Genomic DNA, 19,395 nt, shown 5'->3' on the forward strand with positions numbered 1-19,395 from the left:
ACAACTCCTTTCAAATGGCCAGGTCTTTCAGGTCGTCATTTTTTCTGCGTTTTACTGCGTTTTGCTTCTGGGTTCATGACTGTCATTACTGTCGTGAATTTTTTTTTTCGCTGTGAAAACGTACTTTGGGAAGCTGCTAATTTTTTTGCCTTGCAGTACCAAAAATTAACCAATCAAATTACGTCTTCTATTGTTGATCTCCAGATGGAAGCGAAGCGTTCTGGGTAGAGGCGAGGTTCCAATATGGCTGCAATTTTTTTTTTGCAATGACCTGACAGACTTATTACAATTCGGTGGTTCGACTTCGTTTGCGTCTGCAATACGGAAAGATGCAGAGTGAAAGTGATTCTGATAACGAATTCTTCGATGCTCCCGAGAAGCTGTCTTTATCTGGGTCTTTCACGTCAGATTTAAGGTGTGTACCAATTTCATTCCGACCTCTGCTCTTGTTCGAAAAGTGCCTCGTATGAACGTCGTTTGGTGTAAATATTTTATTTTTTCCCCTCACTCATGTAATTATTCTATCTGTACATGTTACGCTTGGAAAATTTCAACTGAACAATAGAATTTTACGTTAGTTTAATTTTTATATATCTGATTATCGAGCAATTCTTCCTCTCAAAACCACGATTATTTCATCCCGCTTCCACAGGGACTTTTCATTTTCTAAAAGCTTGAGCTTATTTAAAGTTATTTCAATTTTTGTTAACTAGCTTGTGGTTTATTGTCTTTTTTTCTTTTTTTCAGCGCACAGCACGATGTAAACATTGCACAAAAGGTAGTTTCTGGTTTTGTTTTCATGCTTTTTGTATTCGCACAGTCAGCATTTGACAAGTTGGCGAGCAACTTATGTAATTCTGTGCAATTTCATCGCTCTTTAAACGAAATAAAAACCACTTGTCACAACTGACTCAAAACAATTAGCAGTGTAGAAACTTTCCTTAAAATCTTAACGAGAGCTGCCACTCAACTCTAACTTCCAGGTTTAATTTTTCTTGTCAGTAGCAGTTAATTGGAATGACTCTGTTTTTGACTGCAGTACAAGGCACTTGAAAAGTGGCGCACATATATTATTACCACTATACATGGTTGTGATGTAAGCATATGTGCAAGAATGTACCAATACATGTGGAAATATGGAAAATCAATAGAGCATCTTGGCAGGAATATAATATTTTGACGTTAAAGGTAGTTTTACATTTTGCCCAAAAATGCAGAAATTTTGGTTGAATGCCAAATGGAACAGTTATTTTTCCAGAAAAATGCATTCAGAAATTATAGACCTCCTACAGGGATTGTCCTCTGAAGGTAGATGACTTGTTGAACCCCAATACACTGTATGTTGTTTTGAAGGCATTGAACAAACATGTTCTTGATTGTTGCAATAAAATTCTCACTTGCAATTGTTATTACCAACTAAATTTTAATAGCTATTTGGTTTTCTGAATTGTTGTTGTCTATTTGATGTAGTAATTAATTTTATTTGCCTCTTGACTGATTTTGAAGATCTAAATGAAACTCTAAGAAATGTTTAAGTTAGCTTTGACGTAATTGAGCAATCTTTCTTGATGTTTCTATTCACTAGAAATGGTAATTTCATTCAAACTTAGCACCAAAAGGCTTCTAAGAGGTATTTCTGTGACTGATCTTTTATTGACTTATTGTAGGACATTGTGGATGGACCTCCTGAGAGTGGTACAATTGACACTTCTTCTGGAGACCAACCTGAACTTCCAAGTGAAGAATTAAATCAGTCGACAGCTTCTGAAGTCAATAAAACAAACAAGACTGACATTGTCAAGACTTGTGGAGAAAGTACAGCTTTGAATAATACAGCTGATGATTTACAAGAAAAACAAGAATCAGGCATTTCTTCTTTAGCCAATGACAGTGAATCCAAATTTGTTCATGAAAATCATGCTACTGACAGCAACAGCATGTTTCAGGCTCATTCAGGAGAAAGTGAGTCGAAAGTTAGTGATGCAGATTTGAAAACTGACAGAGAAATAGAAGTTGAGCAACATCATAACTGTGAGAAAAAGACAGATTTGACAATGCCCAAAACAGATGCTAGTCAGATTATTGCTGATGTTGTTGAAAGCATAGAGCAAGAAAGTACTCCTCCAGTGGCTCCACCTAGAAGGCGGAAAAGGAAAAAGAAAGCTGAAGGAGAATTACAGGTTAGTAGTCATGTGGTACATGTAAGATTCATGCAGTTACTCGGGTCAAAGTGGCCCATACTGCTTGCTATTATTAAAATCTTAGTTTCTGTGACATCAAAGATCTACAATCATTATGTAGGTGTGTCTTCTGCTACCACTTGACCAGATGAGCTGCTAATCAATTGTATATTACCACCCTCAAGTGACAGTGCTGTTAGGTTACCCAAACAGTTTGCCAGCTGATAAGTAGGAAAAGACAATGATATGTGAGAACACATAACAATGCAGGGCAAATTTAGGGTGATGTAGCAGCCCTCGTAAGGTCTCACATGAATGGCTTGCTGCCCTTTGAGAGAACAATAGAACAAACAACCGAAACAATGCCCCTAGCCCTAAAACAATAACAGCTGCTAACAATGAAGAGAATTACAAGCTTACGAGAGCTGCCACACTTCTGCAAATTTAGGGGAGGAGGCGAAGGGGGCTGCAGCCCCCCTTATTCATTTATTGTTGAAATTCTATAAGCAGCTTCTCCAGGGAAAGTGAAGTTTTCATTTGGTTTTGGGTGGGGGGAGGGGGGGGGGGGGGCCTTGTACCCCTTCTGTCTGAATTTTCTGGATCTGCCCCTGTAATAGCCCTAGTGTGCTTGATTAGGAATCCAATGCATCAACAATTTGACCAGAAGGTTGAAGATGTATTGGGACAAATTTTACCAACTGTTTAGGTTAAAAGTACATGCAGTTATGAAACCAAAATACAAAGCATACACTGTCCTTAGAACTTTCAGGAAATGGCCTGAAAGGTGTCTTCTTTATAATCTCGTTTGTTGTTCCATTTAGACACCAGGATCACCGACACCTTCAGAAAGTCCTGGACCAGATTCAGCTGTTACAACACCGACTGAACAAGCAGCAGCAAGTCCAGTGGAAGCTTTTGCTCAGGCAGCAGCACTTTCCAATGAACAGGAAAACGCACCCAAAGAACTTGAATCACAATCAAACGATATTCATGAAGACGATCCCAGCATTCATGTTGATGCAAATAACAAAGAAATGAAGACTGTGTTAGAAAAAGCAAGTTCTACGGAAGTTATATCGGCATTAAATTTAGATTCTAGACTTAAGTCAGGCAGTGTTGTCTCCCTTGGTAGCACAAGATCAGGAAGTTATGGTAGTGTGGCAAGCGGTATATCAAATGGTATTTTGGAGAATTCTGCAGGTTCGTTTACTTCTGTTGCTAGTTCATTCTCGCAGCATCAGCCGTATGGATCTCACCATGGATTGGTACGATACAGGTCAGCTTCTGGAAGACCCCTGTCTGATATTGTGAGTATATTATGAGATACTGTGAGTATATTGTGAGATATTGTGAGTATATTGTGAGATATTGTTGATGAGATCAACATATCAAGTAGATCATTATTTTTTTGTTATTTAATTTATTTTCCATGCAAATTTACATTCAAGGTATACTGAGACAGTGTTTACTTGAATGACTCAACTAAAAAAGTTTATGTGTCAGTTCTTTTAATATTTTTTTATTATTCATTTATTTATATTTATTAAGTTCATTTGATAAAGTACATGTAAGTGTTCTATTGACCTAAGAGGGGGTTTCTGTTGTTTAATTTGCAATATTTAAAAATGAAGCTTGTTATAATTATTTTTTACCATATACATATAATGTTTAGTTTGAGTGTTATGGAGAATACATTGTTCACTCTTTAATTGGTAGGCCATTGCATTGATATCATTGTTGTTATGTGACATGGAGCTTGGGGAAAGCACATTGAAACCTCAGAGTTCTTAACTGAGGTTTCCTTTCAAAAGCTTCAGGTCAGGAGCACGGATGTGTAATGAGACCTTGCAGTTATAAAATAGAGATGTTAATCATCTGTGGTATTTTTGGCATTGCAAAAGTAAAAAATATGTGTGCAATACCTCTACACAGCCATGTGGATAGCTTGTGGACAACTATTTTGACCTTCTTAGGTGATGTTAACACAGCTTTTGTATGACTGTTGCAGGAAATTTTGGAGCAAGTTATGGTAAAGAACCTTGACACAGGAGAAGCTGTACCCCTAAGTGTTGCAGAGGAAAAATTGCCAAAATGTACCAACCCTCTAGCCTTACAGATCATGATATTAACATCTGAGTATTCAAGGTAAACCAATATAATCTTATTAACCTGAATAACTGAGTAATTAAAATAAATGCTGTTGGGAAAAATTAATCATCTTCCTTTAACTACATACCGCCATGTAGTATAATAAATAAATCATCACAGTATGTGGATCCAAATTGTTGCCATTTTCAATAATAAACAGCAATTTCATTTTAATCTTTAGTTTGAGAGCATTCATTCCTAATTCTCCGCTAGCCAGGAGTTTCATTACGGGCTGGGCACTGGGCAAATTGACTGGCTGTGAGCAAGATTTTGCTTGCCTGGTTTGACCAGCTAGAGGAAAGTTTTTCTCATAAAGAAGTTTACTTCTAAAATTTTTGCCCATCTGTGAAAACTAGTTGCCCTCCTGCCAAAAATGTCAATGAAACCTCTACAGCTAGAGCTAGAAAGATTCTTGAGATATTTACTAAATTTACTGTTTATAATTCATTTTTAGCAATCCAGACCTTGCAAACCAAGATCATGAAGATGGACTTGAACGGAAAGTTTCAAAGAAAACGTAAGGCATAAAAATGTCTTTTTGTTGTTTAAATCGATGGTCAATATGTGGATTTTGGAATTTTTTTTTCTGTTCTTATAATGTGCTTCATTTCCTGTGACCTGTTTTTTTTATAGGAAAAAGCTGAAGAAATTTTTCGGTAAAAAAGTGAAAAAGCCAGACAAAGCTGCAAAAGGTTGGTTTGATCAGTGAAACTGTATACCCTGAGATAGTAACTTTGCATAGCATACTCACTCAGTCCTCTTCATGTCACATGAGTTATACAACTTACACCGTCCAAACTGCTCTTATTTCTCTCTTGATTGGGAAGCAAGACAAGGCAAAGGCATTATTTATATTGGTACATGTATGCTTGTTGTTAAGTATTATGTACACACCTTTAATAGATTTGGGGTTAGACTGTTAAAAGGGAGTGTGAATTACAAAGAAGGTAAACCTCTATCCCTGTTAAAGATTTTTTACTCAGACTTGCTAAATGAACGCTTTTAATTTTGTGTGTAATATTTTTTAGTGCGTAAAGATGACAGTTCTTCAAGTGATGAAGAAACTCCTCAGGATTCTCATACCCCTCTCATCAAGGTTAGTCCCAGCTCTCATTTCTGATTTACCACACACCTGTGTTTATGGTTGTAGCTCTGAAAATTTGGTAGTAATTCAAAATGTCTCCTTGTTAATGACTTTATTTGCTGTCGAATAGTCTATATACACTGCAAGAAATGTCTTTAGCATAGTCTTGTGCCCCCTTTCTTTTCCCTTACCTACTCTCTACTAACCACACCTTTGTCCATCTTGGCTGAAATGAGGTATCCCTACCTTTTCCACCCTGCAGTAACAGTGCTTTCATCTTAATTGTTATCAGATCAAGTCTGGCCATGGAAAAGGTCCCGCTGAGTTTGAGAAGCTGCGAATTTTACAGGATCTTAGTGGAGAACATGTGGTATGTACATCTGGTCAGAGTCACTAATACATACATGTACCCAATTGAAATCCAAACGCAACACTCAATAAATGTTGGTTACCCTTTCCTCCCCTTCCCTCTCAAATCAAATTATCAGTCCAAGCTTTTCACTGTCCTCAATCTGAAATAATAACAAGTAAAAAATGCATCTAATTAGTATCCAGGCCTTGCCTACACCTCACCACCAGACCCAGGCCATCCTCTGGACTTAATTTGAGCTAAATCTTGCAATCTATTTTTGTTTAGGGAGCTGTTTGGACAATAAAATTCACTCTTTGTGGCAGACTCATGGTGGGTGTACTATTGATACATGTTTGTTTTTGGCAGTTGTTCACAAGTATTCTTTCCTGTCCACTTAGATGAAATACTTTTCTTTTATCTCACAGGCTACGGCTGGCCAGGATCACATGGTGGTGCGTAGATTAGAGTCTTGTTTATTCAACAAGTGACTTAATGATTTAATGTGTCACCTTGCAAAAAAAAAAAAAAAAAAAAGCCTAACTTGTACTTAAATGTACATCCGTAACCTGGTCTCCATTTTGTGTTGATTTGCAGCGAGTTTGGGTACTCAAAGAATCCCAGAGTTATTTTGAAGAAATGAGAGCAAAATACTCTAAAACAGGTGAGAATTCAATCTTTAAATAAAGTTTTTTACATGTAATGTCACACCCATTGTACATGAAAACTCCTCTTAATAATGTTGCAGGCTGAGGAAGGTTGACAAGTGCGCTTTCAGAATGGGTCATTGTTATGGCACCAAACCCTTCAAATTAAAATTTAAATATTCCTTGATAAAAGCAATTAATTTTGATGTGCTCTTTGATACTACAGACCATTTCATTTGGTGTCTTTTTATTTCTAGACTGTGTTAAGGATATTGAAGGTGCATACCTTTTTTAGAAAAGTCTCAGACAGCATTTGTAATCTTTGTTTCAAATGTTTTAAAATTTTACTATGTTGTCCTTCAAGGTGACAATTCATCATCTGACCGTGACAAAAACTCAGATGAGTTTTCAGAAATGGAGGGAACATTAAAATCCAATGAAGAAAACACAGGAGATACAGTTGAGGACAAAACAGAAAACAGTGAGGATAGTGAGGTTAGTCATGGTGTCTTAATCCTACTCAGACTGGAGGGGGCAGTGATCTGGCCATGCTGAGTGAACTCAAAGACATTTCTCTTTGAAGAACTTAACTTGCTTACTTTCAGTCTGAAGTCACATGTATGGTAATCTACATCACAGCTCTGAACTGAGATTAGACTAATGCAAAAATTAATGGTGAAACAAAATGGCAGCAAATTTGAATGTTTTTGAAAATTTAGTAATTTTTTAAAATCATGTTCCTTGGTGCAATATGTAGATTCAAGTTACACAATAAAGTAAAAAATAGGCATGGCCAATTTACGTATGTTAGTAAAATAATGAAAAAATAATGGTGAAAAGATTTTCTACACATGTATGATCACAACTGGTGAACTGTTTCAAGGTGTGCACTTTAACCTGTCTTTCAGGAGCCAGCTGCCCCTGTTGATGAGGACTTGGGCCCTTATATGAAAACACCTCTGTGTACCTACTGTGGGCACACTGGGGATGTGCTGGACTTGTCTTGGTCCAAGGTATGAAAGCTAAAATTGTCTGTAGTTGTAATGTAGGTCCCTGATGCAGAATTCTCATATTTGGTCATATATCTTGTTTTGTAGAATTATTTCCTGCTGTCCTCCTCAATGGATAAGACTGTAAGGTATTGCTGTGTGATTATATTTTAATGTACAGTAACTGATTTGTCTAGTTATTTCATGCACTGGAAAGTGCTTTTGTGGAGAACAACTCAGTTTTGGTGTTTGTGGTACTCTCACATGTGGTATTATACAAGTTAAGTGACATCTGAACTTTGTTACCTCCCTTTTTTAAAACATCTGAGTCAACACATTCTCTAGTCTACTATCAAGTAGCAGATGCAATTTTTAACATTTTTTATTCGATCCTTTCAAATTTTACTAAAGTGGATTTTAATTTTATTTTTTATGATTGTATATGTTGTAAAGTGCATTTGATTATATAATTATATATGTTAATTTGCACTATGAAAATATTAAATATTATTATTATTATTATTTCCTAAGGAGTATTTGTTTTAAATCTATCAAGTCCTTCGTTCTTGAATTGTTTATGGAATAGTCAAGACGACTTAGGAACTAACAACTTGCTTGAATTTTGCTGCAGGTTGTGGCATATCTCTAGATCTGAATGTCTGTGCTGTTTTCAGCATATCGACTTTGTTACAGCTATTTGTTTCCATCCCAGGGTAAGTCATTAATCCTACTTACAGCTGGTACAATGATGCAAAGATTCAAAGTGATTTCAGTTCTCACTGTAACTTTCTGACACCTTATATTGATTTTAGTTTGCAGTGGCATTGGGAAACCCTCTTCTTTTGTTTTTTTTAAATCTGTTAAGCCATGTACTTTTTCTTTTGAAAACAAAATAAAGAACCTGCTGGTGTGCAACACAATTTTACAAAATGAGGCTTACGTAGATATTACCCCTTGAAAACGCATGGCCATGCAATGACATCAATGAAATCAGTCAATTAGACTATGAGCCCAAGTTTTCTATGAGTGAATGGTCAATGAGGTGTAGCTAAGTTGACTATAACTCATAGAAAGCAAGGGAAAGTAGTGTAATTGTTTCAGTAGACACTCTAAAGCAGTCCTACGATTTTGTGTATTTTCAAGCCTAAAATTAGGAATAATTTTCTGTTTTAAGAGCAGCATGCGTGATCAGTGTCTATCAGCAAATAGAAAACAATGAGAGAACCAATCTGATTCACCGATTTCCAATAGAACACAGCTGAGTGGCGACTAATTAATACTAAAAGTGCTATTGCAAACTGTGTGTAACACGAGCAATATCAAATAATTAGGTATGTTGTGTTTTGTGTCACAGGATGATCGTTACTTCTTAAGTGGCTCACTTGATGGTAAAATCCGTCTGTGGAATATACCAGACAAGAAGGTGGCACTGTGGAATGAGCTTGAAGGAACTGGTAAGTCTGTTTGATGTCTTCTGATGGCTTAATTACTCTGTGGTTTATGTGCAAAAGCCCAATTTTGATATATTAAAATTCAGCCTAAAACAACAGACTTCAACACAAGGCTCCCGGGAATAAACCTCACAAACTCTGTAGCTATTCCCCAGAGCCTCATACTGAGGTCTATTGTTTTAGGCTGAATTTTAATATATCGAAATTGGTCTATTACCATGATGACAAGTATCTCTGTCATTTTGGGGAAATCTTCATAAAGCAATATTGTCAATAATTCTCTTACATGTAGTTGTAAAATCAAGTGCAGTTGAATTCAGATTATTTTCTGGAACACTGAAGGGAAACAACAATTGTTCAAGATATTTAGGGGGAGTTGGGAGAAAATGTTAGGAGTTAAAATTGCAAAACACACTTAAGGGAAACGACTTTTGGTATAAATATTGGAAGGTTTGAGAAATTGCAATTTTGCTGTAGTCAAATGACCACTTCTCCAAGAAAAGATCAGCAATTCAGCAGCAGTAATAATATAATAATATAATAATATATCTATCTTTTCATTTCTCGTAATAGGAAGTAACCTTATTACTGCAGCTAATTTCTGTTTGAATGGCAAATTTGCTGTGGTCGGCACTTATGATGGACGATGCATCTTCTATGAAACCGAGGTGAGATGACTGAGGCTTTGCTTGTTTAAATATACTCTGGACATTCATTGGTCACGGGTGTGGACTGGTAATCCTGGGCCACACAATGTTTCAAAGTATGCTAGCTTCTGGCTTCAAGCCCTGGCCGAGGTCAATGTGTTTTGCTCTTGGGTAAGACACTTTACCGTCAGGGTGTCTCTCTCTACCCAGAGATACAAGTGGCTACTTAATAGGCAACATGGTAGAAATCTCATCCTCTAAATTATCTGTGGTTCGTATTCCTTTATGTCAGCAAGCCATAATTACATGCGAGGGAATCCACATGTGTCTTTGCTCATTTAGTTCTGTTTTGTTTCATCAGCGACTCAAGTATCATACTCAATGGCAAGTACGGGCTGGACGAAACAAGAAGGCTCGCGGGCGCAAGATCAGCGGTATTGAACCCATGCCTGGAGAAGATAAGGTCACTGGACTATTAAGTCGAGTTTTTTATAAACTTGCCTTAAAATCGAGTTATTACTTCAGGTATACTTTAGGTGTGGATATTTTCTTGAAGTCATCGTGTTTTCCTGTTGCCTGTTTAGGTTCTGATCACGTCAAATGATTCTCGAATAAGACTTTATGATCTGAAGGACAATTCTCTAAACTGCAAGTACAAAGGTTGCGTCAATTCCAGCAGTCAAATCAAAGCGAGCTTCAGGTGAGTAACAAGAAACTCTTTATCTTCTATCAGCAGTAATTGAAAAGTCCTTTCAAGGCAAATTTGATTTTTGTCAAAGGACCAGGAACAAGATTAAAGCAAATTAAGGGGCAAATTAAGTGTAGCGAGAATTAAAAAAGTAGTGATAATATTTTACAGCGTATCAGCATCAAAAGGGATGTATGGCGACCAGTAGACAGAAATCCTAACTTACTAAGTTTTTTTTTTTTTTTACAGTCATGATGGTCAATATGTCATCTGTGGTTCAGAGGATCATTTTGTCTACATTTGGAGAACTCAACACGGATTTCCTTCCTCGAGGAGAGACAAAAACGAGTTTTATGAGAGCTTTTCAGGTAAGACAAGAAATTGAAGACAAATCTCTCACCGTATGAAATTATGTGTCAGAAGAGAGTACCAACTTGAACACACGTGACCAGGGTCACAGTGATGAATTGATCAGAATAAGAAGCAACACACACAGTCGGTAGAGCCGGCTCTGGAGGATGTGTTAACGATGCCAGTCGTGGAAAATCAAGAACGGGAGAGCATGTAAAGGGTTGTAAGCATAGAAAAACATGTTACCTTTTGCTACAGCGCAGCGCCAGTTTAGAATGGTTGGCTATAAAAGCGAACCCCCTCCCACTCCTCCCAAATTTTGAGGAAGCAGACACATTTATCATTTTCAACAGTTAAATCCCGTCTATCGCCTCTGTAAGGTGAATGAGCCACCAAATTTCCTTCTTTTAAAGCTCAGATTCGATTTCACGCACCAATTCTTAGTTTAAGGCATTAAATGGCGGTTACCTAGCTAAAACCAAATCACTTTTACTTTCTAATTTTCAAGCCCACGCGGTTGTGGTAACTGCAGCAATGTTCGCCCCAGTTCCCTGGCTAATTATTCCACCCGACTCAAGCTGTCAGCCATTCACCACAGAGGTTCTGGTTACCGCTGACTGGAGCGGCGCCATCAAGTTATTCGTGAACAGATGACACGAGTGTGTCTGTAACTGACATCACCATGGAAACTCTTGGTGTAGAGAAGAGATCTGTCGGTCAATCAGATGCTGACGTGATCCTGATCATCCAACTGGTCGCCATCTTTACACAGCCAGGCCAAGGATCCTGAAGTCAGCTGCTTGGCGTGACGCGATACAGGACTGTTGTGGACCACTTCATTTACATGTGTTAAACAGCTTTGTAGAACAAGGCAGAGCAGTGCGATGAGATGTAAACACGTGGTCCTGTATCCTGAAGCTTTGCTGTCCCGAGAGTGAAGACAAGCTTGCGGACATTCTCTTGATCTATCAATAATTGTCAGAATTAAGAAATGTATGGTAACCAGTAAGGACATGGAAAAACTCAAACTCGCCGTTAATTGTTGATCAACTCTCCCCCCCCCCCCTCCCCCCCCCCCCAAAAAAAAAACCCTGTCAAGCCAGTCAGATTGCGCGTTTACTTGATAGTCGGTCTGGGTTGCGCTAGAATTTATTAGCAGTCAGTTTCAAACTACTTGAGAGGAACTCATTATTAGGGGCTCTCTGACGGGTGTTGTCCTAGGCGACTTCAAATCGTGCTGAAGCTCCATCTTTGTACACCTGACATAATATGACTGAAACCTTGAATAATTTCGAACGGTGCTGTACAGAAAAAATAAATCAACTCCCCCGGTACATAATATAACAAGAAGGATGAAACTCGGTTGCAGCAATAATTATTCAGGGGTAGAGAAATTATTTTTGAGGAAGAGAAACAAAGATGTTTTCCTCTATTTGAATTGAATAGAGTCGGAATTTTGTGTGTACAGAATTTGGAATGCAAGGCTATGAATGGTGGCGTAGATAGAGTGAAAGGCCGCTCCTTGTGCTAAGTATTTGTGTGCTTTTGTTGCCGTGCAATGTGTAGTTTCTTTTTTTGGCTATTGGAGGAAGTCTGTCGACCTGAAAATCTTAAGGTGTTTATCTCTTTTCAGGTGAACTCTCTCTAACTGAATCGATTAGAGGTAACAAGATTATTTCAAATTCCAGCTAAGGTTCTAGAAAGTATTAAATATAAGAAGTAAATACAGTGGTCACAAACTACAATACTTAGAAAATACATTGACAGTAAATCTATTTAATAGTGAATTATGCAGGGGCATCGTTCGCTTGAAATGTTTTTGAACGATTTAAATGAACTGAGTGATCTGCTGAAGGCTATGAGAAATAAAAGTTTTACTGAAAACAGCAATGTTTGCCAGTAGTCATTTAGTTATGTTAAATTGTAGTACGTGCAACAGTAATATTTCATTTACCCCACATTTTACCACCAAACAGTATTTTTTTTTGTCCACAACTTGAAATTGAACCATCTCGTTGGGCGCGACTCCAGCGAATGGCTGAAATTCAAGATAGACATCAATTTGTTGGTTTTTCCATCGCTTGGCTAATCAAAGTCAAGGAAGCAGAGCATAATCGGGAGCTGGTACAGTGCACGTGGAGAGCTTGATATTCTTTGATTTGATTAGCTGAGATGTTGGAAAACCAACAAAACGTCTATACACCAGCGCGAGGCCATTCGTGGATAGAGTTTTCAAGGAAGACTATGGGCGTATCTAGACCGATTTAGCTCAACCCACTTTGCAGGGATGAGCAATTATTTACAAAACATGCAATTAAGTATCTAATACATTTACTTTCACATGTATCTGTTCTTAAAGCAGCAATGTCACGACATTTTAAGTCATTTTCTGATTACTTTAGATAATTTCCTAAGACAGAATGACTTCAAATTGTAATTTAAAAAACAAAAATGAATAAGGATGGTCACGACCGAGAAAGATTTACACGGATTACAATTAACAAACTTTAAAAAAGTTTTAAGATGCGCGTTCTATGGCGTAGCTCCTTTAATACGCTCAGCCGGAAACTACAGTCAGCTCCTTCGTTTGCAGTTCACTTGTTTTCACTCCTAGTTCGATGTTCCATACTCCCTTTTCAACATCAACAGCATTACCTGAAATATAAAGATGAAAACTGTTAATCGGGGCGTTACCAGTCCTGGCTATCTGATGTTACCTCGCCTGGGATTTACTCACTGTTATCACAAACAAAAGCTAATTTTAATGTGTTAGAATAATTAATAATATACATGAAAAAGTTACTCGATTCTGACTGGCTGAGAGCAGTGCAGTTCACGTGTAACACCAGTGCAAAAAGTGTAACATCAGTGCAAATTACACATCATAATTCTAGATTATGATTGGCAGAAAGACAATAGGAAATTTTCTAAGCCAATGATATCACGTAAAATGATGACAAAAATTTTGTGCAGAAACTTTGAAAAAGGTTTTCTCGAATGAGAAAAAGTGGCTTCAAGAAAGATCTTCTGGCACTTCTACGCGAATTTTTTCATGTTTATACTATTAATAAGTAATAGCAGAGGTTTTAATATGGTGCACGTGCGTACCGATGAAAAAGCTACCTGATAAAAGATATCAGTTAATTGTCAATTGAGAATTTATCTTTTGTGAGGATAGCGTAGATACCCTTCGTCCAATTTCTTGTCCCTTACACCTTCAGTGATGACACTAGGGCTATGTTCACGCTTGGTGACTAGCACGGTGCTCCAGTGCGATTCCATCTTTGCACTAATGTGAACACACCTTTATTCCAGGTACACACACCAGAATTCGGACACCGTGCCCGTGCCCGTGAACTCGATCATGACCTTGTACTCGGGCACTTGATGGTACTTGAGTACTTGGAGTTCCCAGTGTCTGAACGCAACACCATTTTGTGCCGGGTGCCCAAGCACCATTGCTCGGACATCAAGTGTGAACACAGCCTACGTAATTTATAGGGAAATGTTTTAATTTAATTTAGAATAGGGAAAGAATAAACGATAGGGTAAGTCATGTGGCGTTTTGTCTGTTGTGCATGGGGCCGAATAAGACAGCAAAAGATGAAACAACTGAGATTTTGTCATAGGTTAAACTACAGAATGAAATAGACGGGAATTACTCAAGCAACTTAAAGGTATGGCCACCTGTTAATGTTCTGATGCATATTTTGTTCCAAACGGACGTTTTTGTTGGATCGTGCAGGAATTTTAAGACCCTAAACGACTTTCATCTGTGCTGAACATATCATGACTGAAGAGACTCAGACATGACAGAGAACAAGTAAAAGGTTCGGCTTAAGTGATGGGTAACAAAAACTGAAGTCATTTTAATTATTTATGAGTGTAATAGTCCAGTTTCGAGTTTGCCATGACCGCTGATTAAAAGCACTGAGAACGCATTTGCACAGGGTTAGCCTCGACCTAAAGTAAAATGTTCACAAATTCCAGCGAGAAGATGGCCTGTTTACAGCTCTGTGTATTGTTTAATTTTCAAATTTGTGGCACCTTCCCGCCAGTATTTGTGAATATTTTTTTTTAGGTCGAGGCTAACCCTGTGCAAATGCGTTTTCAGTGCTTTTATTGAGCGGTCATGGCGAACTCGAAACTGGGCTATTCTATTTCATCTGAAGGCTGAGATCTAAGATACAAACCAGCGGTGATTTCCATGTGTCTGACTCTGATGCTAACATTCCACAGTGCTCCTATCGTCAACAAGATGATGATCAGAGCGCCACAGGCCAGCAGAACATGATCGATGAGTCCCAACCGGCGAGTAGATGAAGCCCGCTTCACATCTTGACGGTATTTCCCTCTGCTATGGTCTTTTAGGCAGCGGAACTAAAAAAAACACAAACAAGAAATCTAAATCATTTTGATTAATTGGTAGGCAATACCTACAGAGCAACCGCAATTTCATGTTCAGAACATCTCCGATATCAACGAAGAATTAAAGCCAAATTCAAAGGGGCTAATGACCCAGCACTCCACACCCTCCACTCCCTTGGTTTCAGCATTGCCCCAGCACTCCACACCCTCCACTCCCTTGGTTTCAGAAGTACCCTAGCGCTCCACACCCTCCACTCCCTTGGTTTCAGCAGTGCCCCAGCATTCCACGCCCTCCACTCCCTTGGTATTTGTTTACTCTATGTGCGGAGTTGTACTAAATAGCAAATGCACTGTGACATCTAGGAGTGTACATTCGTGTGGACCGACTAGCTTCAAAGACAGAAAATAGATATCTAACTAGTTATAATAAGCCATTTCAGGGTTACATTACGCTTCTGATTTAAAACCACATGAAAGTGAACGTGCAAGTGAAACAGATTTTCATATGACTGGTTTTGCACGAAGATTCGTTTTGACGCAGAAGCAAAAGGCAACTCGCAAATGGCCTATTGGACACCTCTAAAATTGGACAAACATGGGATTGCGCGCCAATATTACGTGACAAGTACACGCGCGGAGAACCAGTCAAATAGGGAATGTTTGTAATAGATACGATTAAAGTATCTAGGTTACTGATCTAAGCCGGTTATTATTATTTAAATGTTCTATTTTGACAATCCAAGCCTTTTGTTACTTTTCGATGATGACTATGGATCGGAGAAACGTTGGGTGACAGCAAATGAGACAAAAATTCGCAAGGGAAAAGCAATGAAGTCAGTAAAATTAAACAATGCTTTCTTACATCCTGTTTCCAGAATAGATTGTCATCATCATCATCATCATCATCATCACGATCGTTATCATCATCGTCACCATCCATTTCCAAACATTCGGTAAAATTTTGATCGAAGTAGCTTCTGTTCAAGAATTGAACTCTTACTCCTATTGTAGGTTTCTGCCGCATAAAGTCATCATCGAGAACGCTGACGATCGTGAAATCTGGACTTATTTCTTTATGATTAGCCTGGCAGCCAAACATCCAGACTTTATCTACAGTACCATTCTGCAAGCTTGTGAGGAGTTCACGCTCAGTTGAATATTCTGCAATTAACAAATGTAGCAAAAACATAAGCTACGGTCATTCCAATAATCACACTGCCGTCTTAGACATTTTAGACCGAGTAATTGCCCACATTTTTCCGTTTTTGCAAGTGATCACATTACGTTGGCGTTGACACCCCACGGAAGAGAGAATGCTATTTCTACTGTGGTTGATGAGCCACAACTAGCCTGCGACCAAGCTCACCTTTGAGTCACGCGCGTGAGCGGCGAAGAGCAAAGCGATCCGGCGGGAAGAAGTCTGGTGAAGAGGCACCACTTTCTCGTCTCTCGCGGCTTCGCCGCTCGATTTCGCGCTCGCGGCTACGCAGCGCGCGATTGTGCTCCAACATGAGCCTGCTCACCCTTCGTGGCTATCACGCTCTGAAATTAAGCTTCCAGTGTAACCAAATTCAAATCTCAGTTTAAGATTATATTTAGACTGGTTTCATTCCGAAATAGAGAATAATGTGAATTACGCGAGGAACTGCTACATTGTACACAGTTAGCTGAGTGAAAACACTCAATAACTGGATTAATACCTATCACTGATTCCGCTCCGTAGCAGTATTTCTGAAAGAAACTCTTGCTTCCTAAAGGTACACCAATCTGCAATAAATACACGGTATAGAGTGATTTTCAATCGAGTGTCGTAAAACCAAACCAAAGTAATATATCTAGCCGATCACAAAGGACGCATGTACAGACAATACAGTTATTTATTTAACTTCGCCTAACTAAAATACAGTACAACAAAATTCAGTAGCTAAAGCTACTCATATATAAACAAGAAGAGTCAAAAGGAAACAAAACAGAAGTTCAAATCGCTAGAAACAGCACGACGGCGGGCACAGAAGAGACCTCGCTGTGTTGAACCTGGGACAGATTGTTCTCCAGGTTCCTATGCTGTCAACGTCGTACAGATCTAGAGCCCTGTTGTAATTAAAGTGGTAAACGTTTAAATGAGGCTAGGGAGATGTGACTCGTGCGTACAGTGAACCAATGAACCGTTTTTTAAGCCAATTGTGAAACTTAGTGATGCAAACCTAATTACTCTTCGACCCCCAAATGAAAACCGTTCTATACAAGCCGGGTATTTTGGGACAAATTAAATATCCGGCCGAGCCTGTGTACATCTGTGACATTTTTTCTGGCCCACAACAACAGTTCCAATGCTGTTGTTTATAGTGGTCAATGCGCTTAGCTACACCTGGCTACTTCACAGGCATGGTCAAATTCAGTTGCAACGAGAATGGTTTTATCGAATCATAGCGCCATTTTTCTTTTCATATTATATTATACTGCACATTAGTGCCGGATTTTACCTGCCAAGGGACAAGCGCAGCAAAGAAGACCGCATTCCTGGATTATCAGCTGCTCTTCCTTTGAGCAGTCAGGGAATGAGATAACATAGATGAAATACTGAATAGTTCATTTATTTAATGCAGAAAAGGTAGGGATTTACCGCTCTCCCGAACTAAGGGCACATAAAACGTTTGACAAATTGAAACTTATGTGCAATAAATAAAATGGATAAATTATAATAATAATGAAAAAGCTGATTACACATGCCAGTATCTGAAAAATCAGGATAACAAAGAGAACTTCGATGCACTTGGTTGTTAGCTAGTTTAGAATTCTAGCTTGTCTTTGTACATTAATCAAATGTTCCATGAAATACATATCTTATACCTTGTTTCCAAATATCTCGTTTAAAGGACTCAGTCCATCAGCCGTAATGGACGAGGAGATCTGGGCAGTAAAGGTTGACATTAACAGCATTCCTATTATCATCCACAGTGAAGCGTAGGCTCGCGCCAGGAACGACCGCGGCGTCTTGTCACCATACCTACCAAACAAATATGCTAATTTGATTTACAATAAAAACTGTTGACATTTTGCACTCTTCATTCAAGTCAGCAAGTAAATTTTTCAGCTGTTGATGTTCCCGGGCAGAACACAAAGTTAGAATTTTCTTGGCTCGAATAATAAACTCTGGGATACACAAAGGAGAGCAATTACCGAGGCAGGGGAGTAGAACATAATGTTACTTATTATTCTTGCAGATATTGACAGGTTCTATATATACTTGAAAATTGATTTTCTTACCCCACTGTTGTCATGGTAACAATGGCCCACCACAAACCTTCCCGTATGCCGCTCCAAAATGAGTTTGGAAAGTGTCCAGAATTTGCTTTGTGATCCTGTTGAAAAAAAAAGCGTAGATTATTTTCCTTTCACGGTGTAAACAAACCAACCTAATAAACTCAATATAGTTTTAAGTCTTAAAAAAATTGGAATTTTTCTTGGAGAAAAATGGAGAACAAAATGCTTATAAATGTAACAGATGGTATTAAAATAAAAATTTTTATTATTAATATATTTTCTATTATTCTTGTAAGAACTTAGTTTTTTTCTATCCATGTTATTTCTTTTCCACACATGTTTCCCCTTGTTTTGAATTTCGTCAGCAACTTTCAGTGGATAAATAAAACCACACGAGTTCTTTTGACATAAGAATTGCGAATGACGCATATCTACCGTGGCTGAAGAACAGCTTTACATTAAATTCTAGGTCTTCATTTTAACTGTTCACTGCTTGGGGAAATATCTGACTGAAACAAGTGCTAGTAAAATTTGCAGTGTCTGAAACTAAAGACAGAGTTACTACGCTACTGGTTTTATTTCCATGCCTTGAAAGTGGTCCATTTAGCCGCGTCTTTCCTATCCACAAACCTTTATGCATCTTATTGTCTATAACGTTATACCTACGCTTATTAGTTTACTTAAAGACTGATCCGTTATATGCCATATATAATTCTGAAAATACTCACAAAAAACCAGATCAGAATTCCTGATAACATGGCAGCCATTAGGCAGAGAATGAACAGTTGCCATATCTTCTCAAACGCGCGCAGAATCTGACTTGCAGTGTTGGTAGAGGCTTCTTTTGTAGCCAAGACAGGTCTATGCAGCTTGTTCAACGTTATATTTGGATCTCTAGAGATCAACGGAAATTTCACCGAAAGAGCTGGACAACTTTTTGTCCCAACTGCTGAATGATGTTGAAGGCAATTATTTGTTAAATTACGAACGTAGCCTTTCAATGAGTGGTTTTCCTTGGAGAAAAAACCGAATTCAAACCTACGATTCCAATGAAACTTCACACAAGAGTCATTTCGTTTATCCAAAGGATGAGCAACTTCAACATTTAAAATGATGAAGAAGAGGCAAAAGGCCCTGCACCGCATTTCTCTGATCTGTCGAAGTTTCCGCCTTCTGACGTGTATTGAGCGAACTGTTAGGAGCACGTACATGCGACAATTTTAATTCTA

General features: G+C 38.3%; 2 protein-coding genes across 2 annotated transcripts; one reads left to right on the plus strand and one right to left on the minus strand.

Annotated features, from left to right (window-relative positions):
- The first annotated feature begins 40 nt into the window (after positions 1-40).
- Positions 41-12,424, plus strand: LOC110040576 (WD repeat-containing protein 44-like). The gene is made up of 22 exons (XM_020745825.2): positions 41-415; positions 748-778; positions 1,668-2,180; positions 3,002-3,487; positions 4,189-4,325; positions 4,783-4,845; positions 4,962-5,020; positions 5,357-5,424; positions 5,705-5,782; positions 6,050-6,094; positions 6,190-6,216; positions 6,359-6,425; positions 6,773-6,903; positions 7,317-7,421; positions 7,506-7,546; positions 8,029-8,110; positions 8,752-8,851; positions 9,422-9,516; positions 9,857-9,958; positions 10,080-10,195; positions 10,433-10,551; positions 11,043-12,424. The coding sequence occupies exons 1-22, from the start codon at positions 330-332 to the stop codon at positions 11,186-11,188; spliced, it is 2,697 nt and encodes an 898-aa protein (XP_020601484.1). The 5' UTR covers positions 41-329; the 3' UTR covers positions 11,189-12,424.
- Positions 12,291-19,395, minus strand: LOC110040577 (uncharacterized). Its single transcript, XM_020745826.2, has 7 exons — positions 18,895-19,395; positions 18,170-18,264; positions 17,753-17,909; positions 16,603-16,669; positions 15,765-16,063; positions 14,728-14,914; positions 12,291-13,189 (listed from the first exon to the last, which is right to left on the minus strand). Exons 1-7 carry the CDS (start codon positions 19,375-19,377, stop codon positions 13,092-13,094), a joined length of 1,386 nt encoding a protein of 461 aa, XP_020601485.2. The 5' UTR covers positions 19,378-19,395; the 3' UTR covers positions 12,291-13,091.

The sequence above is a fragment of the Orbicella faveolata genome, unplaced genomic scaffold (assembly GCF_042242905.1).
Source record: "Orbicella faveolata isolate gen_17 unplaced genomic scaffold, um_ofav_v1 contig_25, whole genome shotgun sequence".
NCBI lineage: Eukaryota > Metazoa > Cnidaria > Anthozoa > Scleractinia > Merulinidae > Orbicella > Orbicella faveolata.

Bases quoted from the DNA above. Each gene is read 5' to 3' on its own strand.
- LOC110040576 (XM_020745825.2), top strand. From the start codon at position 330: ATGCAGAGTGAAAGTGATTCTGATAACGAATTCTTCGATGCTCCCGAG. The intron at 5,425-5,704 runs GTTAGTCCCAGC...AATTGTTATCAG, and splicing joins CTCATACCCCTCTCATCAAG to ATCAAGTCTGGCCATGGAAA. The intron at 6,095-6,189 runs GTGGGTGTACTA...TTTATCTCACAG, and splicing joins CTCTTTGTGGCAGACTCATG to GCTACGGCTGGCCAGGATCA.
- LOC110040577 (XM_020745826.2), bottom strand. From the start codon at position 19,377: ATGTACGTGCTCCTAACAGTTCGCTCAATACACGTCAGAAGGCGGAAA. The intron at 17,910-18,169 runs GTAAGAAAATCA...TTTGTTTGGTAG, and splicing joins GTTACCATGACAACAGTGGG to GTATGGTGACAAGACGCCGC. The intron at 16,064-16,602 runs GTATTAATCCAG...TGTTAATTGCAG, and splicing joins CGGAGCGGAATCAGTGATAG to AATATTCAACTGAGCGTGAA.